This window comes from Pyrgilauda ruficollis, unplaced genomic scaffold, assembly GCF_017590135.1.
Source record: "Pyrgilauda ruficollis isolate IOZ18807 unplaced genomic scaffold, ASM1759013v1 scaffold139, whole genome shotgun sequence".
Lineage (NCBI taxonomy): Eukaryota > Metazoa > Chordata > Aves > Passeriformes > Passeridae > Pyrgilauda > Pyrgilauda ruficollis.
Genome location: NW_024512432.1, coordinates 1213347 through 1237517, shown reverse-complemented (window position 1 = coordinate 1237517; position 24171 = coordinate 1213347). Strand labels below are relative to the sequence as shown.

Genomic DNA, 24171 nt, shown 5'->3' with positions numbered 1-24171 from the left:
TTCTGGACTGCAGCTCAGTTAGTAACCCTGTTGTTTCTTTCCTGAAGCATGGCTAAGTTATAGGGCTAGGGCAGCATATCTGCTGTACTTTGGGGTGTCTTCCCACAGGAAACAGAGAGAATGGCACATCAGAGGTGTGCAGCACACTGTTAGGATGTGGGAAGTGCTGTGCCTGGCATGGGGAGCTGGACATGCCGGCTCTCCTGCTGCCGCTGCTCCTTTGGGCAGGCGCTGCCACCCGTCCCTGCGAGGGGTCACGGCAGGGGCTGCCCTAAACCCTGAGATCCAGGGTGTCCCGGGCACCAGTGCCAGGCACCACTCACTCCGTGTGCCAACGTGCTGCAAGCTTAGCTGCAGCTCCAGTGAGGTTTTGATTGCTCTGTAAATTGTCACCACACTTTGTTGACTATATCTCCAACATGAGTCTGTAACCACTCCAGAGGACTTAGCTATGCTATTGCTGCTTACATATTGAAAGCTTTTTAGTTCACAGTTCTGTTTGGTGCAATAAATTATTTTTCACTTAGTCCCTTGATTTATTTCATTTAAAGCTGTACATATGAGCTTGATGAGTCATGTGACTGAGAAACATGGTGAGAATCAGAGCAATAGCTGGTGGGTTGTTCTGTTTATTGATAGGCTGTATTTCCCACAGCACGAGCTATAAACAACAGATGACTTATGGCAAGAAAATTTGTGGAAAATGATGGATATTATCTACGTGAAGGTTGTCTGTGACATTCAGAAAACACGACTTGCACAAATTCTGAAGCTGACACCATAGCAGAGGATTGCAAAACACATCCATCTGGTAGCTCCCTTATGTTTTTCTAGGCCGAATCTGTGAAGTGGTTTGGCTTCAGTGATAATACAATCCAGATGTTGGACTACAGGGAGCAAAAGTATTTACTCAGCAGAATAATTCCCCTTTTTTTTCTGTGATAAATTCACTAGATACCCCTCACCTGTGAGAATGGAACATACTATGCTGAACAGTAGCAGGAAGCTCTGCATCTTATTAAAGGGCTCACTTACACAAGTTGCTGACAGGCACCCAGTAATGGCATCAAGCTTTGTTTTTGCCAAGTATTCATGGTGTGGGAAAGGGGGAATTTGGATTCATTTTACCTTACAGGCCAAAGTTTCTTGAAATCTGGTGTATTCACTAAGCAGGACACAAATTGGGGTGATTTGCTGTGAGAGAGCATGCAGTCTGTCAGCAGTCAAGTGCTTCAGGGAAGGGGGGGACGATTTGGGATTTATTTGCTTGGAGAATACTGGAGAATTTATTTGCTGGGAGAATATGTAATTGTTAAGGAAACTCCTTTTTACCCCAAAGCGGGCTAGCTAACATGATTCTGCAACTGTAAGCTTTCTGCAGCACTTGGCTTTGGCTCCAGATCATTCCATGAGGGCATTCTGCTGATGTTTACACAGCTGTAAATGCTGCAACACTAAGTGTGCTCAGGAGTGAAACTGGGAGCTGCATCCTGGTGCCCTGATAACCCAGGTAACTGCTTCTTTGGCATTGCATTGCAACTGGGTGTAAGTGGAGCTTGGTATGGAAAATATGGAAGTATATGGAGCTGTGTTGCTGGAAGAACCCTGCTAAAAAGACAGCTGTTGGTGAACGTTTAGGGGGATAGGCAGTAAATCAGCAGGAGTGGGAGGTTTTTAAAATAGTCTGAGACTTGCTGTAGACCTCTTGGTTTCTGTGCAGCTCCGTGCACACTGCCTTTCGTGGCTCTTTTATGAGCACTGTTGTCTTGAGTTCTGCAAGCTGAAGTGAATTGACAGTACTGGCAGCCAAAGCTATTGCCCCAACAGAGAATGCATGTAGGGAGAAATCCAAATCACACTCAGGCTGTGGAAAGGATATCTCTGTTGCTCTACAACCAGCAAGTTGCCCCAGGAAAATGCAGGCAGTGTGTTACTCTGTCTTCCCACCTGCTGTCTATAGATTTCAGCCAATTTCTACCCAGGGGTTATTTTTAATCTATTAGATTGTATGGAAGGATTTTTGTCAAGGTGGAAGCCAGAGCAGCCACTGATTTTTCAAGAGGCTTATTTTATTTTATTAAATCTTGTGCAGAGTTAGAGCCCTTGGTACAAGGGAAGGTAACAGTTTTACAGACCTGGTCTGTAGGGAGCTTAATGGAGATGGCTTTTAATAAAAAGCATCTGGAAGGATGCCATGATTTAATTGAAAGGCTGCCCCATGGAGCAAGGCACATGCTGAACAGGAGGGTGTGGGTGAAGCCCTGCGCTGGCCGGTGTGGCCATGAACATCCTGTGACAGCAGTTTTGTGGCCCAGATACCTGTCCCAGCGAGTCTTTCCCAGCTCCTGCTGGGAATATTGTCTGGAATGCTGTGAAGGGCTTCCCAGCTGGGTGCCTGCGGGCAGGCCTGCCCTTGTAAGGCTCCAAAATGTCCGAAATGTCCCAGCTGGTGCCTTGCTGCTCTTTATGTTCAAGAGGAGCTTACAGGACCTGCCAGCAGCACTCTGGGGACACATCAGAGTAACCCGAGTAACATCAGTGTAACCCTGAGTACTCCAGCTCTGCTGGAAAACCACCAGAAGCAGGAAAACTGTGCTGCCTAGGTGGAGCTGGGAAGGTGATGGAAGTTCCCTAGGCAGTCTTTCATTGAGAAAATGGCTAGACAAGCTTCTCCTGCCCTTGTTTTCAGGAAAGTGCTTTGGTTTGAGGCTGGTTTAGGAGTCACAGCGGTGCTGATCCCTTTCCTTGTCTGGTGTGGTAGGCATGAGCTCTGTAACTGGCTTCCTGTGGCCAAGGATGGGCACATGTTGGTGGCAGCAGCTCTCCTGGGAGAGAAACTGGAGCCTGGATCTAGGAGCATTGTGGAGCTTGGCAGACAGCTGTTTGTCCCAGGTCAGTGCAGTGCCTCGTGTTCCATTCCCAGCATGTTTCTGCTAGGGAGGTGACACCACCTGGTGCCAGCCTGCAAAGCTGCCTCTTTCTCTGCCTGGGTACAGCCACCTCTAAGAGCCTGTGCTGCACTAAAGCTGGGACAGGGAAATTCAGGCAGCAAGGACTCCAGTTTCTCTCAGCAGCGTTCCCATGGCTGGGTGGCAAGGCTGCACGCAGGGTATGGGGTTTATGGAGGTGTGCTGAGTGCCTTCAGGAAATCCTGACCAGATTTGGCAACTGGGAGATGGGAAAGCACGGACTTCTCTGCTCTGCACCTGGTCTGGTATTTTGTAGAAGGTCATAAGGTCGCCAGCAAATGGGAGACAACTGTTTCCTAATCCCTGAGATGTAAAATCATGCCAAGGGGTGAGGAAACATGGGAAGGTGTGGAAGACTTCATGACTTCTTATTGCAGCTGTAATAATTAAAAAAATAAATAAATAAACACAAACAAAAAAAAAAAAAAAAAAAAACCCAAACAAAACAACAAAAACCCAAACAAAAACCCCATAACAAAACAACTACAACAACAAAAACCCCATGACTCTCATGCCCTCCCACCACAGTAACAGGTATTTCCCTTTTGTGGTAGCCTGGTAGATTTAGGGGTTTTCTGTAGCACATTATTGGAAAGGGCTCCTTTACAGCCTACATCCTTAACTGCTAGAGAAAACAATCAGTGTAGCAGCAGCTTAAATAACAGTGAAGCATAAAATCAGAAACAGACACTCAAGCTTGCTATAAAAACAGGCAATGAAGAAGCTCTGAAAAACTATTGCTATTTCTAGAGAATTTTTGTGAGCATAAACACCCAAGCTGAAGTGGAAGTGACCATACAGAATCTTCAGCAGTGAGAGGACAGGTCCACGTGAGAGGAACAAAAACCTGCCCTCATCATCAGCTGGGTCCTGGGGAGCTGCTCCGTGAGCAAGGACAGAATTGTGGGCAGTTCTCCTTCATCTCCTCAGTCTTTGATTTATGTTGGATAGAGCAATGCATTGCCATTTGCTTGCCAGTTTGTTATGACTTCTACCTGCATTTTCACAATCTCTCTGTAAGGTTTGGCATCTCTTTTTGCTCTGATATTAGGCAATATGGAAACTTGTCTTTAGATGTGCAGCTGGGTCTCCAGGACTGGTGAAATGTAACTGGCACTTCCTAGCATGAAGCAAACACGTAAGGAAGCAGAAGCAAAATGTCATACTCAGATATCAGTGGATTTATTGGAGAAGAATCCAAGGTCTAGGCAGTTTGCTGGCAAAACTTAGCTAGGAAATTTGGATTGGAGGCAGCTTTACCATTTCAGTGGCTCCAAAGTTGTGTCACGTTTCTTTAATGCCATACAGCTGCTGTCGGGCTGGTAGTGCTTTCAGGGATGCTTTTACCAGTCTCTGTATTTGGCAGAACCAGCCTCTGATAATATTTAAGCACAGACCACAGCATGTGGCAGAAGAACTGTTAGCAACTGCCTGAAGAAAGCCATTAAAATAAGCAGCTGTTTATTCTGATGCTTAATGAGACAGCAGTTAGAGTGGTGCAATTTTACACTCACTGAAACACTGAAGGCTCTTCAAGGCAAACACAGTCAACTGGGGTGATGTGAGTCTTGTGTTTGTTAGAGCTTGCCTTCAGGTGCCTCCTTGGAGCTTGGGGCCATGTGCAGCTCACAAGTGTGACACTGCCCCAGAGGGAGAACAAGGGGAGCCACAAGGCAGTGAAGCCTGGGGGGCATCTCTGTGAGGTACTGCAACAACAGCTGTTGTTCTGAACATCAGTTTTTGCTGCTGTTTACCTGGAACCCCTCGGGTTTTTGATCAAAAAAAATTGATGTGTGGAGGTAGAGATGCTTGCTTAAAAAAACCCAACAGTTATTGGGTTTGGGGGAAGTTGGGTAGAAGGTGACTGTAATTAGTTCAGTGGAATCCATAATAATGAAAGATGGTGCTGTAGAATGAACCTGCTCAGACTCATCTATTGGAGAGTGGAGGTACTGTTTGTTTATTTAGGGTTTGGGGTGTTTTTTTTGTTGTTTTATTTTTGTTTTGTTTTGTTTTGGTGGTTTATTTTCTAATTTACTAAAGGACTAAATTTTTAGGAAGCATGCTAGAGGTAATTGCTTGTTAGAAACTTAAGGTCAGTGGCCCCTGTTACGGTTTGACTGGCAGTGGTTTAAACAGATCCTAGCAAAATGAAGCAGTGCTTTAATTGTGGCTGATGCTTTTAAGTTTAAATGAAGCTTTGTTTCCTGAGGTCATTATGGTACCAAGTGCAATTTCTTTTCTAAGGAAGTCGGGTCCAGGGATATTTTAGATTACCCTGACAAGATTCTCATTTAGACTACAGGAATGAAAACACATCTCTGCCAAAGGCTTTGCTCCAGGCCATCTGAATTTAGCTTCATTATCTTAGCAGAGCCAACCTGAGAAAATGTGGTTCATGATGGAGAGTTTCATTGAAGGATATATGTAGCTAACATAAAAGCTGCTTATGTACGTATGTGCATATATTTGTAGAATATCCAAATAAATCCTGATGTGAGGGTACAGCACTTGGAATAAATGCAGTGATGCCAAAGTGTTGAGGGAAGAAGGGGACCTGGATTACTTCATCAGTGCCTGAAGGGGGTCTGCAGCATCTGTGCACCATGGCCTTCCTTAAAGAAATTGATGTGGTGTCATCCATGTCATAAGTAATGGTCAAAATTTTAGGACTTAATACGCAGGGGTTTGAAATCTTCAAAAACTCAGACAGTGATGACAGAACAGTGTTCCTGCCTTTATCAGCTCATCTCTAAATTCAGCATGTCACAAGAAGGTGTGCAGAAACCTCTCAACAAAAATTTCACAAAGCAGTCTGAGTAAAAGTGTGCTTCATTTCAGATGTGCACCAGCACCGCTGCCCCTGGCCTCTGTAGTGGGTTGGACAGAAGCTAGCATTCCTTCTGGGAGCGTGCTGACACCTGCTCAGGATGGAGCTGATATGCCTAACTTAATGCCTGAAGTGAAAAATACTACCCAGAGTAATTACCCCAACAAACGTGTCAGAAATAGATACTTGGGAATAATATTGCAGTGGCAGTATCTCATTACTTTAAACATTCTGTCACTCCCCTCAGAGCTCTCCTGGCAAGGTAGGCCAGCCCAGGCCCTGCAGTGATCGTGTTTAACAGCAGCGTAAGGAGAAGTGACAGCCGCCGTTCCCTCCCACGTTATTCAGTGTAGCAGCACACCCAAACTGAGCTGGGAATGTATGTATTCACTGGATAATGTCTGTATCGCATTCACAAGCTTTGACACTAATGCTAATGCCTCACTAGAAGAAACATGACAAGTAGGCTGGTTCAAGGTGCATTCAGCACTGAAGGATTTCTAGCACACACAGTGAGACTTTCGTTGCTGCTTGACAGCTTTGGCTATCTCAAATTTAGTCAATCACAGGGGAGGTGAAGCCGCAGTGCTGCCTTCCCTCCCCGGCTGCACTGGGGCCCTGGTGCAGAGACCCATTCTTCGTGTGCAGGCACGGACATTTCATCCTCAGGCCTGTTTCCTTCGGGGTGTCCCTCGGCAGCCGCTGCACAGGAGAGCGGGCTCTGTGGCTTTGCCGGGCTGCTGAACGGGCGACAAAACCAACGCTCCTGACGCTGCAGAGCTTGCAGAGAGAGTTTGGAGCGGGGAAAGTTGTTGCCGTCTCGTACGGGTCAACCCGACCTCAACTTGGCATCACTGAGATAAAGCGGCAAGAGCCCCGGGTTTAAGAGCAGCAGAACCCGCCCGAGCCGGGGTGTCTCGGAGCGGCGGCACTCGGGGCGGCAGGGCGCGCCGCAGCCGCACGGCCCCTCCCAGCGGGCACCGTGCGCGACCGCCAGCCGGCAGCGGGGAAAGGGAGCCGGCGGGGGAGGAGGGAAACGGGAGCGGGGAAAGGGAGCCGGCAGCGGGGGAAGGGAGCCGGCGGGGGAGGACGGAAACGGGAGCGGGGAAAGGGAGCCGGCGGGGGAGGACGGAAACGGGAGCGGGGAAAGGGAGCCGGCGGGGGAGGACGGGAGCGGGCAGCGAAGGAAAGGAGCCGGCGGCGAAGAAAAGGAGCCGGCGGCGAAGGAAGGGAGCGGGCAGCGAAGGAAGGGAGCCGGCGGCGAAGGAAGGGAGCCGGCAGCGAAGAACGGGAGCCGGCGGCGAAGGAAAGGAGCCGGCAGCGAAGGAAGGGAGCAGGGAGCGAAGGAAGAGAGCGAAGGAAAGGAGCGGGGAGCGAAGGAAGGGAGCGAAGGCAAGAAGCGGGCAGCAGCGGAGGAAGGGAGCAGGGAGCGAAGGAAAGGAGCGGGCAGCAGCGGAGGAAGGGAGCCGGCGGCGAAGGAAGGGAGTGAGCCGGGAGCGGACGCGTGAAGCGGGGCTGCTCGGGACGCGGAGCGCTCGGGACAGCGACTGCCCGCCGCGGTGTGCGCGGGGCTCTCGGGACGGTCCTGCCACACTCCGGGGACTGACATAAAGCTCGGACTCGTGTCAGTCAGGGAGCTCTCGGGCACGGGCACCTTTGTGTTTTCAGAGCCTGGGGAGCTGATGCAGACCTGGCTGACAGCTTACGGCACGCCCGGCCAGAAGATGCTTCTCATCTCTCCGGCACTCTGGGAGAGGGGGAAACAGATACCGCACACGGCCACGGCCCTGGCAGCTCCTTCCCAGCCTGCGCTTTCTGACCGCCAGAGGTTTTAGGGACTGCCTGTCTCAGAGAACGGTCGGAGAAACAGATTTCTTGTGATGGGGTGCAATACACCACCTTGGCAAGATGGTAGAACCACCCCAGTTTCAGGTAACCATGTCCAATTTCATATTGAGGTTTTTTTAACATCAATGGTAGCTTCTTGCCAACAAGTTAATAATATGCCTCAGCACCATATCCTTCAGCCCCAACTGGTCTGCAGCTGTCATTAGAGGGGTGGATTTTTGCTTTGTAGTGACCACGGTGAGCAGTGATGTTCCAGCTGGGGCCCAGGCACAGGCCTCCTTACCCGTGGGAGGGATGTGGCCCTGTTTCCAGCTGGACTTTGAGGCTGGGCCAGAAACACCCAGGTCTCGGCTACAAGTAACACTAAATGTGCACAGCTGGAATTAAAGCACTGGCACCGTCTAGGACTAAGGGCTGTCCCTCAGTCAAGTGACTGAGTTTCCTCCTGTGTTTTTGAAGGGCTGGAATTGTGATGTGTTCTCTCTTGTTTCTGATTTCTTTCCAGGCTGTGGAGGTGCACATACAGCCCCTGGCACAGCCACGCGAGTTCCTTTGTGCTGCGCTGGCTGGGAAGCTGTCCGACAGGGCCGTGAGTGCTCAGGCAGCTGCTGAGTGGCTGTGCCCTTGCTGGAGATGTGCAGGGCACACAGTAAAGGAGAGTGTTCCCTTTGGCTCTGAGCTTCCACTCTCACTTGTTGCAGTGCGCCGTGGGCAGCTGCTGTGGACAGCAGGGCTTTGGCAGCCAAGTTTGTATCTCTGTCTGTGTCACAGCCACGGCCAGGACAAGCCACACTCCCGCCCGTGACCGAGGCAGGGGCTGACACACACAGACTTACCACTGGCTCCCCATTTCCCGGGTGGGTGCCCACTCCTCCTCATCTCCTGGAGGAATGGATTGCTCTGGATTACCTCCATTTTTTCCAGAGAACCTTTGGTTCTCCAGGAGGAAGGTTTTGCCCAGCTGATAAGTGTTCCCTGCTGGGGCCTGGCTTCCCACATTTCCGCGGTGCCAGGTGCCCTGCCTGCCTTCTGTCCTGGTGCAGAAGGCTCCTTGCAGGCAGCCCTGGCACGCCGCCCTCCCTGTGAAGCTGGGGAAGCTGTCACAGCCCGGGGCACTGTGATGAGGGAAACTGACTTGTCACTGTGGTCTGTGCCTGCCGGGACATTGGGGTTTCCCTCCAGCCTTTTTTTATTTTGGTTTGGGTTTGTCTGTTTGCTTGTATCTCTAGGTTTGTTAGTGTTAGCTTGAGGTTTGCTTTCGTTCCTGTTGCAGTTTCTGCAGTGCAGGTCCCTGGGTGATCCCCATTCTGGGAGTTATGGGGAGGAGCCCATCCCTGTGTCCCCAGGCGTGCTGTGGTCAAGCTCCCTCACCCCGGGGCGTGACGGTGAGGCTGCTGCTCTCGTGCCCATTAATTAGCGCGAGTGCAGCCACAGCCTAATGATCTCCTGCCCATCCCGCGCTCCCGTCCGTGTCCGTGCGAGGGCCGGGCTGCCCGCGGGACGCGGCAGCCGGAGAACACCGAGCTTTGCGTGTTTAACGTGAGGCGGCGCCGCTTGCCCGCCCTCAGGGAGCCGCGCCGAACGGAGCCGAGCTCTGCCGAACGCACCAGCGGCTCCGAGTTCAGCCGAACCGAGCCGAGCTCTGCCGAACGGAGCCGAGGTCTGCCGAACGCACCAGCGGCTCCGAGTTCAGCCGAACCGAGCCGAGCTCAGCCGAACGGAGACAGCGACTCCGAGTTCAGCCGAACCGAGCCCAGTTCGGCCGAACCGAGCCGAATCTAAGTGGAAACAAAGGTTACGGGTCAGGGGTGGTTTGTTAGCCATCGAACCACGAACTGATCTGGTGTGGGATGCGACCCGGCTGCCCCCTCTCCAGCGGCCGTTCGGGACCGGGGCAGAGCTGGGATCGCTTCTCAGCGGGAATGATCGGGGAGCAAACCCGGCCGCCACTGCGGGGGACACGGGTCCCGTTCCGGGAGCGGGCAGGGCCCGACAGGGACACAGGCGGCGGAGCGGCGCGGCGGGGCCCGGCCGTGAGCACCGGCAGGGGGCGCTCCCGCAGTACCGCTGTGCGTCCCGCAGGGGGCGCCGCGGCGGGAGCTGCCCCGAGGGGGCGGAGCGCTGGGGACGGGGCCCGCCCGGCGCATGCGCCGTGCGCGCCCCGCAGCCTTTCCCGGGGGGCCGGCGTGGCCCCGGCGGGAGCTGCGGCTTGGCGGGGTCCCGGGAGAGACGGGCACGGTCACTGGGCTTAACGGGGAGAGCTTTGGGTGTGTGCGGCGGTGGACGAAGCGCTGCGGAGCTCGGCCCGGGTGAGTGCGGGCTCTCCCAGCTCGGGGCCATCCCGGCCTGGCGCCTCTCCCGCGGGACAGCGTGACTCGCTAGAGAAGGGAGCCAGGAGGTGCCATGGAACCTCCAACCTACACTGGTGTTTCCCAAGCATGTCGGCAGCAGTCCAGCTGCGGGGAAGCTGCCGAGGAGGGAGCCCGGCGCTGCTCCCCAGAACGGGCCTCCCCCGCTGGGGTCTCGCAGAGGATGGGGCAGTTGCAGCCCCCGCGTCATTCCCGTGAGATTCGGTAAGTCCGGGGAAGCGTTTCCTGACCGGCCGTGTCCCCAAGGCAGCTGTGCCTGGTGCGGAGGCCGTGCCCGGCAGCCCGGCTCGGCACAGCCCGGTCCCCGAGGGAGGCAGAGCCCCCAGAGCGCGGGCCAGGCTGGAGGGGGCGGCTGGGAGGGAGAGGAGGCAAAGCCAGGAGAAGCCTGAGGGGCAGCGGGCTCCTGTTTGCCCGGAAAGCTGCGGCTGTCGGGGGCTGAGCTGGCCCTGCAGCGCTGTGAGAAAAGGGGCAGGTCAGGGCCCTCAGGGTTGGCTGCAGTTTTTTTTTCAAGGCAGGTTTTGTTTTCACCACTGCATTTTGCTGTCTGCAGGGACCTGTGGTGTGCATTGGGAGCTCCTGCTGGGGAAAAAGCTTTGTCTTCCCAGCCTCTTCCTCACCAGGGAGTGTCTCCATGCAGGAAACAGCACGGGGACTGGCCGAGGGGCTCAGCCTGGGACACGGCCCCAACAGAAGCAGCCCTGGGCACGCTGGCACGGCAGGATGAGCCCAGGTGAGGAGCACAGCCCCAGCGTGGCACCAGGAGAAGCTGGCACAGCAGGATGAGCCCAGGTGAGGAGCACGGCCCCAGCGTGGCACCAGGAGAGGCTGGCACGGCAGGATGAGCCCAGGTGAGTGCTCCGACCCGGGCAGCTTGGGGAAGGTGGCAGGATGTGGCAGGAAGGAAGGAATGGCCCAATGCACGTGAGCTGAGGAGGCTGTGCCAGGCTGTGGCTGAGGAGAGTGCGCTGTGCTGCTGGTTCTGGTGCTGGCCCTGCTGTGGGGCACCTTGGGCTGGCAGCAGGCTGCAGCAGCGCCAGGGTCGAGGCTGTGCCCTGCCTCTGCATGGTGCTTGGCTGTTCCTGGGGAAGAAAATGGTTGTGCTTGTGGTTTCTGGTTGTGGCCTGTCCTGCTGTGGTGTGGTTTGGGGCTGCCCTGGCTGCAGGGGGTCAGCACAGGACCTGGGGGTGGGATTCAGCTGTGCCTGACGTTCGTGGCAGCCGTGGCTGTGAGGGGAGCTGAGAGCAGGGGCTGCAGCACAGCTACCCGAGGGTGGCTTCTCCCCACAGCATCAGCAGCCACCCCGTGCTGCTGCTGGTTTGGCTTCTGGTCACAGACACCTGGGGACAATCCTGCTCTGCTCCCCCTCCGGGGGCTTCTGTTTGTTCTGGGCCCTTTGTGGCCGGTGTCATTTGCTTCTTAGTGCTGGGCTTGGCTCAGCGTTGCTGCATGAGCATGCCCTGTGGTGTGTTCGGGCTGGGGCAGGGTTGTCCTGGCTCAGAGGTGTTTGTCAGGATGTGCAGCACAGCCTGTGGCTCCCCGGGCAGGCTGAGGGTGGCCGGGGGAAGGCGCCGGGCCAGGCCAGGCCCTGTGTGGGCACAGCCCACCCACAGCCCCCTGTTGTGTGGTTCCCACAGTGCCCCTCACTGAGCAGAGGGCTTGCAGCAATCTGTGCTTCCTCCTCTGCTTTCTGGGCAGAAATGTGCAGTTTTTGGGCTGAGCCCTGAGCTCTCCCGTGGAGAATTCTCCCTCCGTGTCCTCAGTGCGCAGTCTGTGCCCAGAGCAGGGGCAGCAGGGAGGGAAGGGCTGCCCCAGCCTGGGAGGGGGACAGGACAACATGTGGGTTGTGTGGGGCTGTGCTGTGCACCCTGGGGATGCTGACTGAGCCCCTTGTTGCAGAGACAGAGGAGACGCTGCTGCACCTCGTGCCCAGGAGAGCCCCTGGCTCTCTCCTGCTCTGGGATGGAACTGGGAGCCACCTCCCTGCAGAGAGCAGCACCTGGCCTGCCTTCCCTCCCCGAGGGAGCAGCCTGGGCTTGCTGCTGCTCACAGCTCCTGCTTAGGGACATCCACGCCTGGAATCCGGGCTGCACTAATTGGGGATCCAGCCACGAGACCTTGGTGCTGCAGGTGAGCTCAGCCCTCCCTCAGGGACACCTCTGCCTGTTACAGCTCCAGCTGATGGACACTCTGGACAAGAGCTGTTCCTGGTGCTCCCAGCTCCTGCTGATGGACCCCTGCTCACACTGCTGAGGATATTTGAGGACCCAGGTGATGTCTGTTCCCTCTGCTTGTTTCATTGCAGGTGTTTCCCAGTCCAGCTTGCTGAACCTCCAGCTGTGGCGTGTTCTTCAGTCCAGCTCTGGAACTGAGATGCTCCAGTTAATGGCTGCTCCAGTTCCTTCCAGCTCTGGCTTAATAACTGCTGCTTTTTGTTACTAGCCAATTTAAAGCTCCAGCTAATTGCAGTTTTCTGGGATTTTGGCCAAGTTGTAAATGACTTGCTGTCATCAATCACTTGTAACTATTAACTGTCATAAAGTTATTGTTTAAATGGAAGTCCTAACTGTTGTAGTGGTTGTACACAATAAACAGCTGGATGTGGAAAAGGGGCTGCTGACAAGTGCTTTTCTTTCCTGAGACTATCTCAGACCCTTGAACCAGCCTGGGGCGTGCTGACATCCCTGCCTTTGGAGACCAAGAGAGGGTCCCCATCCCCAGCCCTGCCCCAGCCTCGGCTTTGGGGGCTGAGAACGGCCCCCTGAGCTGCTGTTTCCAGGTCTCCGGGAAGTGGCACTTGCTCATTTTTCTGAGTCCCAGAAACACTGGACTAGACTTGACTTGACTTTTTCTGAGCTTCACAAACATCGGGCTGTGCTTTTGGGACCCAAGGTCAACCCCCAGAGCTTGGTTTCAAGGCCAAATGCAACATTTAGTCTCAGTTCAACTGTGGAAAATGCAGGACCTGGTCCCTTTCTGAGCTCCAAACCCAAGCCCCTCAGAGTGTTCCAAGCACCCAAAACATGCCATGTGGCAGTTCAGAGCCAGCACTGCACCTCTGTGACCCCGTGTGTGAAGGAGCAGTGGGCAGCTGGAAGGGTATCCAGTTTATTTATTCCCGTATCCAGTTTATGGGAAGTGCTTGGGACTGGGATGGAGGCACCGTGCTGTGTCTCTGTGGGGCAGCACCCGGAGATGTGGAGAATCACTGAAGTTTATTTCAGCTGCAACACCTCAGCCCCGGCCCGGGAGCACAGCCCAGCGGGAACACGGGATGTTCCAGGTGAACATCCCTCCTCACAGCCCACACTCCTCCAGGGCTGCCATGCCCCGACCCCCCCAAACCTCCTCCAGGAGGAGCCTCCCGCCTGTCCCCCAACCTGCGCCAGAGGAAACCGCCCCCCTGCTCCCAGCGCTCCCCGGGGAAAGCCCCGGGCGGCAGCAGCCGCTGCCCTCCCCTTCCGGAGCCGCAGGAACGCCCGTGGCCGGCACTGCCCGGCCCGCAACGGGAGCGCCAGGGCCCGCCGGCCGAGCGCCGCGGTGGGGCTGCCCCCCTTCCCCTCGGCCCCGGAACTCCCTTCCCGGCCCGGGGAGGCTCGGGCCATGGAGTGCCTCAGCCCCGGGACCCGCAGCAGCTACCGACGGGCCCTGCAGCAGAGCCCCGGTGCCACTCCCGGAGCCGCCTCCGAGCCCCGCGCCCCGCGCCCGGGGCAGCGCCGCTCCGGCCCCGCTGTGAGGGGCGGGGCCGCCAGCCATGGCCCCGCCCCATCCGGGCGGGGCGGCGGGCTCGGGGCGGAGCCGGGGCGCCGTGAGGCGGGGCCTGCAGGTGGGTGGGGCAGCACAAGGGGCGGGGCCTGGCTGCACAGGAGGCGGGGCCTGGAGGCACAAGGGGCGGTACCAGGGGCGGAGCCTGACGGTACAGGGGGCGGGGCCGAGCTGTGCCAGGGGCGGTACCGGGGGCGGAGCCGAGCGGTGCCAGGGGCGTGTCCGAGGGCGTGTCCGGGCGGTCCCGGGGCGGGGCTCGGGGCCAGCTCAGGTGTGCAGGGCGGGCCCGGCTCAGGTGCGCGGGGCCCCAGGGCGGCTGCGCGGGGCGGGGCCGAGGTGATTTAGGCCCCGGTAATCGCCCCTTCCGCCATTTGCTCACTCAGAGCGAGGTGCGGGCGGGAGCTCCCTGTGCGAGCTCCGTAGGTGAGGCGCGGAGGCTTCGGCCTCCCCTCCTGTCCCTCTCTCTACCCCTCCTTCATTCCCCGCGTATTCCCTTTCTTTCTGCCCCTTCCCTCTCCCCCTCAAACTCTCCTTTCCCCCCAAACCCGACCCCCCCACAGTCCTTCCTGTCCTGTCTCTTCCCCGCTATTCCCTTCTATTCCCCCTCTCTCCACCGTCCCTCTCCCCCCCCGGCCTTTTCCTTACTCTCCCGCTTCCCTCCTCACACCGACCTCTCTCCCTTCCCGTCCTCACCCCCACATCTCTCCTGTCTCCCCGTCCTCCCCTCTCAGGGGATGGAGAACGGGAATAGGGAAGTCGAGGAAAGGGTGACAAGCACGGGGCAGGTGGGGAAGAGGTCGGGGTGTGCAGGGCAGCAGAGGAGGAGGAACGAAAGGACGGACTGACGGCAGGTTGAGGGGAAGGAGGTGAGAGGTGTACGGGGGAAGGTATCATGGAAAGGGGGCAGGTATCATGGAGCCGGGGTGGGCGGGGGAAGGAAGAACGGATGGATGAGCAGGATTGAGGGCAGGTGGGGAGAGACTGGAGGGGGGGCGAAAGGGAGCAGGGAAAGGGGACAGGGGGGAGCCCGGTTGGGGACGGAAGGAAGAGGGAAAGGATGGAGGAATAGGGTAGGGTTGAGGTGTGTAGTGGAACAGAAAAGCGGGACCGCGCACCTGTGCCGGCCCCGCCCCCGGGCCCCGCCTCCCCCCGCCCATAAATGCCGCAGGACCGGCCCCTGGCGCGCTTTGTGCGGGGGATGCTCATCTGGCGTGCTGCGGGACCGGCGCTCGCAGCGCTCTGCGGAGACCCGGAGCGGGGCTGCTCCCGGCGCTGCGCGGTGTCCGGCGCGCTCAGGTAGGACCGGGATCGGGATCAGGGCCCGGGGGTTCGGGCCCTGGTCCTGCCGGCGTCAGCTGCGGGAGCCGGGCAGAGCCGCTTCTTCCCCGGCAGGCAGGGTGCGGCTGTTGGGGCTGGGATCGGGACCTGCATTGCCGCGGCCGGCACCGGGGCTATGCCGCTGCCCGGCCCGCCAACAGGACAGCGATTCCCTGGAGCAGACGCTGGATCGCGGCTGGAAGCGGGCAGGACACGGAGAGCGCCCGTGCCGGGCCTGGGACCCACCGGCACCGCGGCCACCGCACGCCGGGGATCCCCGCCGAACAGCGGGGCCGCCAGGAGCAGCCGCTGCTGCTCCCGCTCCGGCTGTGCCCGGGGTGGGACTGCAGCCCTGCCGGGGCTCGCTCCTGCTCTGCCTGCTCACCAACACCTGCCAGCTGAGCCCTGATGCTCTCCTTCCTCTCCCCCTCTTTCCCTGTGGCTCCCAGTTTCCAATGGAAAAACCCCTCGTGTTAAAAAGCCAGTGAAAAGTATTTATTCTTTATTTCCAGAACCACGAGGATCATCAAGTCAAACGCTAAGAAACAACTGGCCCAGCTGCACGTGGAACACAGAAATGTGGCCTTCTCAGCAGCCTGCTCCAAGCACCTGAGGCAATCCAGGATCATGACAAGTGACTGCTGCCAGTAAGAGAGCTCCTGCACAAATGCAGCTCCTTCCCTTCTGCTAAGGCTGCTTTACACACCAGCCCCTGCAGTGGCTGCAGGGCAGAACTGCTGGCACCTGATGTGACAGCACCAAGCTCTTCCCCATACCTCTGATTTTTCTGCCCTTTCCAGGATTTGCTCAGCTGTAAATGTGGTCACACCACATCCCTTTGCAGGGAGAAACAATCAAGATGAGTCCCCAGGGTTACCTTGCTCCATGGCTGAAGCTCTTCTGGAGAATGGCAGGGGGCATTTCCTGCAGGTGAGTGCTGCCAGGTCAAATCGATGGTGGCTGCTGAGGCCAGGGCTGTTTTTCCAGCCCAGAGGCCTTGGTGTCTCCTGCTCGCTGCCAGCAATGTCCCCTCAGGGCAGGGGGAGGCCAGGAGCCCCCGAAAGGCAGCAGCACCTCTTGTCCTTGGGATCTGCAGGGCACTGCCTGCACCGTGGCTGCTCTGACCAGGACATGGAGATGCTCCAGCCCAGAAGGACTCCAAGGAGTAGCTGGCATTACCTGGGAATGGTGGCACAGGCCAAACGTAGAGGGGCTCAGACAGCAGTTCCCAGTCCAGAGCTCCCACACAGCTGCCAGGTATGTCTCGGCCACCCCAAATCCCTCCTCTCCTCTCCAGCCCGAGGCCATCCCCCATCAGCAGCATTAAAGCCAAGGCAATCTTCCCTCACAGACATTAAATCCCAAGCAACAGCCCTCAGAGATACCTGAAAATCCGAGGTTTGAGTGGGATGAGGTCTGGAGTTTTTCAGGGAGCCAGCTGAGGTGCAGGTGCAGAAGTCATGGAAAGCTGTCACAGGTGAGTCCCACTGGAGGTGCACTGAAGACAGGGATGTGTGTCCCTTTCCTGAGGGAAAGAAGGGAGAAGAACTTGTGGAGGCCACTGGTGAGGCTGTGAAAAGAGCTGAGCTTCGGCAGGGAGAGGTGTCCCCAGCTGGGCACAGGGCTGCCTCAGCACGGGCTGGGAGTGCATCCAGCCACTGCCTTCTCCTGCTTTGGAACATCAACTGGAGCCCTGGGGGAGGGAACATCAGCTCAATTCCAGGCAGCTCTGTCAAGTGACCCCAGGGCATCACTGGGGTCCGGTTATAAACAGCCACTTCTATGGAATGTAAACCTGTCCTTGTCCCAGTGTTGTACTCCATGAGGCACTGTGAGGTTACTGCAGCAGGAATGGAGCAGGGAATTTGGGGCTATGGGTATAATTCATCAGAACTAGCAAAGCTGACAGAGAACCCCAAATCTGGGCACTACACAGAGAACCATCTTTGTCCTGCTCTGTCAGCTCAAACCCCTGGCCTGGGAAGTTTTGGGAATTAAATGTACAGAATTATACAAATCACAGCAAGCAGTATCACCCAGAGGGACAATCCAGGTCCCAGACAATTCCTCCACAACCATTATGGGGGAAAACACCCTGTGCCTGCCAGGAGTTCTGACTCTGCTTTTCCTACCAGCTCCTGAGCAGTGTCAGGGCCACCACGAGGGCTTTGAAATCCAAACCCCATGTCCCACACAGTGAATAATCCAAATTAAAAAATGCATTATTGTCATCGAAAGCTCAAAACTGTGTTAGGAGTTCCATGACAACAGGGTAATGGGATTCCCAGGATCTCATTAAAGCTGTTATACGTATTTTTAATCCCTCAGTGGGCAGCCTGTAAAACTTAGGGGCTTAGAGGTTGAGCAGGGTTGGCTTTGGATTGACCTTCACCTCTGGCCCCAGTCTGTGCCAACACAACTTGTGCCAGGGTGGGTGAACTCTTCACCTCAGCTTTTCCCTCCTAAATATCCCCTGCTTATTTCCCTGTGGATAAACTCAGAATTTGCCCCAAACCATCCACTCCTCACCTCCATGTGGCCTCCAAGTGTCTGTTCTGTCTCTCACAGGTGTCCTGGTGACAGCACAGTGGTCCCTTTGCCCTTCTCCAGCCCGAGGCCACTCCTCTCCTTGTTCTCTGCAGTCTCATCCCACAAGGATCCTCTTCTCTCTTCCCTCCAGCTGCTGCCAAGGAAGGGAGGACACAGTGAGCAATGACCTTAGCAATTCCCTCAAAAATGCCACCTCACTCCCCCTGACAGCCCCTCACACTTTCCTACACAAACAGTTCTTGTGTCCCCTCTAAAGTACACCAGGCTTTCAGCTAAATCAGTGGCATAATCTGTGCCCACTGCTCATGATTCACCCAGCCAAAAGCAAGTGTTGGCTGAGCTTTAAGAACTTGAAATAACTTGGAAGCAAAATAAATCACCTTTTCCTTATGTTTTGTTTTCTTTCAGATGCTGGACTTACCTCTGTGGATGTGTGCTGAGCTCTTGCTGGAGGGGACTGTCAGGCCTCAATGGCTGTGAGTTCGTGTTCTCACTGGGGAATCAGGAATTTCCCCCATCCCCTTTTCCCAGGCTGTTCCATGTGGCTGTGGTCAGGCTGTGGCAGCTCTCAGCATTCTCTGCTCCAAACACAACTCTGGCCTCCACTGCAAACTGCCTCTGCTGTGAGGTTTTCTCCTAGAGAAATCAAGGAACAGCTCATGGCAGGGTGGAAATGAAATTATCATGAAGAGAAGTAAATAAAATATTTCTGTAAGAGCCTCTGGGATCTGTTGGGCTGATTTGGGAGGGGGCATTCACTCCCTGCAGTGCAAACCCACCCCAGTCCTCAGGGACTTCTGCCACCAGCTCTGAGCCTGACCAGCCCCAAGCTCTGTCTGCAGCCCAGGGACAGAAGGACACTCCAGGGATGAGGCCCATTCCCAGCGAACGCTCCCAGCACGGCACAAAGGCACCCCTGGAGCTGGTGTTGGGGCTGGCAAGGGCTGCCAGGAGGACACAGCCCCCAGGTGGGGTGGCAGTGGCAGTGATAGCAGCAAACTGCCACGGTCTGATGGCACAACAGAGACACCAAGGCCAGCAATGCCCATGGGGGGTGCACACTTAATTCTGCTCCCTGGGCTGCCTCATTCCATCAGCAGGGAATCTCCAGGGGGGATGGAAACTCTCAGGGTGTACAAAACACAGCGTCTGTCACCCTGATCCTGCTTCAACTCAGCATGTGGGGCCAACTCCTCCCCCTTCCCCCCAGCCCAGATACACACTCCCCAGTTCCCAACACCCTGCTCTCACCTCCAGCCTGCTCCCGGGGCTGCTGCCACGTTCCTGACAAGCTGGCAAAGGCCACTTTGGACAGGGCTCTCTGTGTCTCAGGCCTTGGGCACAGCAGGGACAGCCTGGAACCAGAGCAGATCAACAGGGTTAGCAACAGGCTGGGGACAGGAATTCCAAAACCCAGAATTCTGAAAACAGCCCCCAAAATGTTCTACACTGACACCTTTACAAAGGCTCCAAAGGGCACAGCTCCGGTGCCAGACCAGGACCTGCACGAGTCCTTGTGCCAGCCCTGGCTCCCTGAAAAGCACAATAAATGAACCGTCACACAGGCCTTGTTTGCACAATTCCTGATCCAACCCTCCCCTCTCCTGCCCAGCACTGAGGGACATCTGACACGGTATTAATAAGTAACTTTTGCTGAGAGCAGTCACCACCCCAGCCCTCCAGCCTCAGCAAGATTTTGCAGTGAAAGGACCTAAGTTCTAATCCTTGATCTAAATTTCTGTCAGTTTTCACTGGAAAGATACTTGACAGTAATTCATACAGCACAATTTAGAAATTGCTTAAGGAATAACAAGGCCCAGACCAAACCCAACCACCCCCATCACTGCTCCACCCCAATTTCTGGAGAAATATTGATATCATTTATAAATACTCCCCTTCCCTCCCACCCAGTCCTTCACTGCACATCCCTGGAAAGGATTTACTCCATCTTTTGTTTCCAACAGCACCTCTCCAGCCCAAATCCCACGTCTCACAGACACAAACTAAGCAGACCTAAGGTAACGTTTCCAGCAGTGGATGCAATTCCTGAACTCCGTTTTCCCTGGATTGCTCACCTAAGCACTTGCAGAAAACCCAGCTGCTCAGCCCAGAGACTCTGTGCTCAGAGGGCAGGACAGCCTGACGGGACACAGCTCTGGCACCACATTCCCCCTTGTTCCTGCTGCCCTGGACAGCCACAGATAAAGGCAGTCCCTCAGACCCTATCCCTGAGCACCAGGAGAGCCGGGGCTGTTCCCAGATCCCTGCACGGCTGTGCTGACACGAGCACAGGCTGATCACTGCCCAGCACCAGCCCTCATTTCCTCCCATTGCTCCCAAATCCTGCCAGCCCTCCCCTGCATCTGTGCCCAACCCACCCTGCGTGAGCTGCCCCCTTGGCAGAGCTGGGAATACACACAGAGCTCCTGGAGGCCCAGAGCAGTCCTTAGGGGCACAAACAGTGCCCAGCCTGCCCCTCTGCACAGCCAAGCACCACAACTCCAACATCCCAGGAAACTCTGGCATTTGCCTCTTCCCCTCTGCCCTCTTCCAGCAGACACAGGTAGGGCTGGGCTGTCAGAAATGGCATTCCCTAGGCAGCTCATTCCAGGAAAAGAGGAACGCTGCTGTGTCACTCTGACTTACCCCACAGCACGGGCAGGACCAGGAGCCCTCCAGCAAAGATCCCTGGTGCTGAAGCCTCTTAAACACCGAAGCTTTTGGCAAGCATGTGCAGAGTTTGATGATTTTTCCTGTCCTGAAAGAGAGGAGGAAAAGAAAATGAAGTCCACTGCAGAAGTCAAAGGATCCCAGCTTTCATATTTCTGCTCTGACTGCTCACTATGGGGTTTTTTCCATGAGAGGTGACACCAATTCAAACATACAAGTGCCCTTTCCCAGCATTTTTGTTCCTGACTATTTCAGACATTAAAAGGATGCTCATTCTTCTTACTGCATTCTTTGTCTAATTTTAACAGAACCATTTCCATCCCACACCCCACCTGTCAGTTATTCAATCCTTTACCACTGGACTCTGCACAAAGGAAGGGACACCCGGGATGCTGCATGACAAGAAATCCCAAAGAGAAACCCCTCCAAAACCCCACAGGGAAAGGTTTTTTGCTTTTGGGACACAAAAAAGGCCTTTAGACCATTTGCATCCACGTGAAAAGCCCACACTGAGATTTAAAGGTGTTGCACTTGAAGTCACAGACGTAGAATTGCTTTGGGATTTGGCATTCCTGCACCCACACAAACACATTAAAAGAATCAACTGCAGAGTCCTGAAGTTCAGGTAGTCCAATTCTGTTTTGGTAGTGTCACTTGACATACCAAAATGCACAGCAATTCTCAAAAAATGAAAAGCAACTTTCACCCCCACGTTCCCCCCCACCCCAACTTTAAATTTTGCAGTTTTGGGGATCTCTTAAGAACAGGTTAAAGAAAAGAAGAAGAAAAGCCCAAGGCCTACTCTCAGCTAGTGTACCAACCACCTGTTTTCCATAGATTTCCATTCCACCTGATGGCTTTGCTAACAAAGCTTCAGTTCAACCTCACAGTAATCACCTGGCAACACTATTAGCCCAAATTCCAGAGCATCACCTGGGTGCCAGCTCAGGAAGCTCAGGGGCTCTTTGTGGGACAAAGCCTGTTCTGGGCCCAAGAGCTGACCCCAACCCCTGTCAGCTGAACTATCCAGCTGCAGGATCAATGCTCAGAAGGAACACTGACATTAAAGCCACCACCAAGAGCCACCAAGCAGAAAGAGATCCTCACCTGGCCCAACGGCTCCGTGGCTCATCCCCCTGGGGTGGCCCTGCTCCAGGGAGGAATCCCCACACAGCCCCCAGAGCTGGGCTCAGACGCTGCCCTGCCAGCAGAACACAAGGGGTTAATGAAGATTTTTGGACACATTCTGGCCCCAGAGTGGTTTGACAAAGCACCCACCAATGTGGATCTCTCACAAAGACAGCTTGTACCTAACACTTGCAACAGACTTTCACAGGCTATTTCCTCAAAGTCTCTGGTTTCAAGTGTTTTGGTATTAAAAGTGTTTAAACAAGACTGACCAGGAGCTCTGCACCCTGCCATGCTCCAAGCCCGAAGGAAGAGCTGGATATCCTCACACTAGGGAGGGAGCTGCTGCTGCTGCAGCATCTAAAACATTTAAAAAGCAGCCCTGCCTTGAGGGTGCCCAGAGCTGGGAGACATGGGAGCCCAGGAGCCTGACCAGACAACAGCCACTGCAGCTCAGTGTCCTCATTCCTCAGGGACTCCTGACAGGAAATGAGTTTGGCTCTCAGGTGCCTCCTGAGACCCAAATCATCCCAGGCGGGTCAGGAGTTCAATCAAAGAAACTCGTCCCTTCTAGGGTAACAAAGCCTCTTGGTCCCCAGTTCCCGTTTCCCAAGGCAAAACACAGGGATCAGGCGGGGTCAGGGGGAAAACACCAACTCCAAAACCCAGCCAAACCAGTTTTTCTACCGGTTTCCATCAGGACTGTTCCGGTTTTCCCACTGGCCCTCAGGCACAGGAGCAGTTTCTCTCTGGGACCCACGGGGTGGGCACAGGGACACCCATTTCCTGGAAAACGGAGCTCAGCCCAGAATTACAAATAACAAATATAGTTATTGCCTTTGGCATTTATGCATCAGCTCTGGCAAGTTGTTACTGCACAGAAATCCTGAGAGAGTACCGTCTGTAATTACTGCTCTTGATAAAGAATAATCTGCCAGTTTATGTATGCGTTGTATACCTTTTATAAACAGCAGTGTAACAGATCCTGCTTTCAGACTGTAGCATAATAGACTGTAAAATGTTAAACTGCTTTCACGTGTAAGTAACTCAGAAAGTGGTGTAAAATAATCAGGTGCTTTCCCCCATTCGGGGACTGCCTTATCTGAAACACAAGGTAACTGAAACAGAAACCAGAGCACCGAAAAAAAAAAAATTATTGACCCTCGTTATCAAATAACGAGGGAGTGAAAACAAAACAGGGCGGCACCACAGGGAGAAATAAAATATATTGGCTTAATCTACACGGTGGCACGAAGACAAGTGAAAGGTTAAAACCGAGCAAAAGAACATCTAAACTCAAAGGAACTGTTTGAATGCGTATAAACTCATGAATATGCACGAACCCCCTGTAATGTAACAGAACACAGAGAACACGGTTTACAGCCAAGCACCCCACGCTGCATTTCATCCCTTAACAAACCTTTACAAATTCTAAAGGGCGAGCTCTATCCCAGGGAACAGGATCCCAGGGGACAGGATCCCAGGGAACAGGATCCCAGAGAGCCGCGGTCCCGGCACAAACGCGTCCCCGCAGCTCCCTCCGCTCCGGGCCTCACCTGAAGGCACCGAGCCAAGGCCATCCTCGCCGCTCCTGGCACAGCACGGCACGATGGGGCGATCCCCGGTGGACAAGGGAGCGGGTGAGCCGGGATGGGGCGGCTGCTCCAGCCCTCCGTCCCCTCACGGCGCTCAGGCCGCGCAGCGCGCTCCTGCCGCAGGCCGCCATTGCACCGCGGTGCACCTCGGGATTGGCCGAATCTGGCCGAGCGCGGCCGACAATAGCCGAGTGTGGCCGATAATGCACGAGCGTTCACGAAGGGCCGAACCTGGCCGAGATTTGCCGAATCGATCCGAGTTTAGCCGAGGTTAACTGAACGGAACGGAACTAGACAAGCCGAACCACGGTGAACTTTACGAGGCCGGTCGAAGCGAACCGAGCTGAGACTCGAATGCAGCGAGCGGCTCCGAGTACGGCCGAACCGAGCCGAGCCCGGCCGAACCCGGGCTGCTGCTCTCGTGCCCATTAATTAGCGCGAGTGCAGCCACAGCCTAATGATCTCCTGCCCATCCCGCGAGCCGAAGCGAGCCGAGCTCGGCCGAACGCAGCCTCCTGCTCTCGTGCCCATTACTGAGCGCGTGTGATGGAGTTTTAGGCCAAAGCATTTCCCTGTTGATTTCCCTGCCTCTGTTTCCCTCTTGCCTTCCCTGTGCTGTCTCAGCCCGCTGAACTTCATACCCCAGAACCGCCTGGTCCTCTTGACCTTGCAGTAAATCCCATCTTCCCTACTTCTCTCTTTACTGTATTCCTCAACAAACCATCCCTGACCCGTAAGCTTTTATTATGTTTTTTCCCCAAGTCTTGGCTTGAAATGTTACAATAGAAAGAATTCTATTATTAATTTTTTCTTCACCCCTGGATGTGTCTGAACAGCACATTCCCCAAAGGATTATACTGATTCTTCCCACCAGAACTGCTGCGAGCGGCTCCGAGTTGCTCCGAACAGAGCCGAACCCGGCCGAAGGCAGCCTCCTGCTCTCGTGCCCATTAATTAGCGCGTGTGATGGAGTTTTGATGGAAATTCAGGATTTAGCTGCAGCCACCATCTTCTGGCGTGAAATGTTACTGTATTATCCCAAATAGTCACAGAACAAACCAAAGAAAGGCATTTTAACCCCTAGGCTTATGAAGCGTAAGTGCAAATGAGATCAGATGTGCAAATTCAGGTGA

The 24171-nt window shown here is 55.2% G+C and overlaps 1 protein-coding gene and 2 long non-coding RNA genes across 8 annotated transcripts; 2 read left to right on the top strand and 1 right to left on the bottom strand.

Annotated features, from left to right (window-relative positions):
• Nucleotides 1-7199: 7199 nt before the first annotated feature.
• LOC121349351 lies at nucleotides 7200-8077 on the top strand. The gene is made up of 2 exons (XR_005954508.1): nucleotides 7200-7731; nucleotides 7877-8077. It is a non-coding gene; the product is annotated as an uncharacterized LOC121349351 (long non-coding RNA).
• Nucleotides 8078-8119: 42 nt separating this feature from the next.
• LOC121349328 (translation initiation factor IF-2-like) lies at nucleotides 8120-12622 on the top strand. Its single transcript, XM_041459607.1, has 8 exons — nucleotides 8120-8236; nucleotides 8349-8393; nucleotides 8921-9032; nucleotides 9192-9956; nucleotides 10085-10220; nucleotides 10654-10746; nucleotides 11913-12143; nucleotides 12319-12622. Exons 1-8 carry the CDS (start codon nucleotides 8120-8122, stop codon nucleotides 12383-12385), a joined length of 1566 nt encoding a protein of 521 aa, XP_041315541.1. The 3' UTR covers nucleotides 12386-12622.
• Nucleotides 12623-15568: 2946 nt separating this feature from the next.
• LOC121349363 lies at nucleotides 15569-23201 on the bottom strand. Of its 6 annotated transcripts, none has more exons than XR_005954514.1 (8): nucleotides 23000-23201; nucleotides 21423-21516; nucleotides 20292-20403; nucleotides 18897-19000; nucleotides 18067-18281; nucleotides 17625-17778; nucleotides 16481-16620; nucleotides 15569-16274 (listed from the first exon to the last, which is right to left on the bottom strand). It is a non-coding gene; the product is annotated as an uncharacterized LOC121349363 (long non-coding RNA). The 6 variants fall into 6 exon arrangements; XR_005954515.1 differs by lacking the exon at nucleotides 23000-23201 and adding an exon at nucleotides 22131-22917; XR_005954516.1 differs by lacking the exon at nucleotides 23000-23201 and adding an exon at nucleotides 22864-22881.
• Nucleotides 23202-24171: the final 970 nt, after the last annotated feature.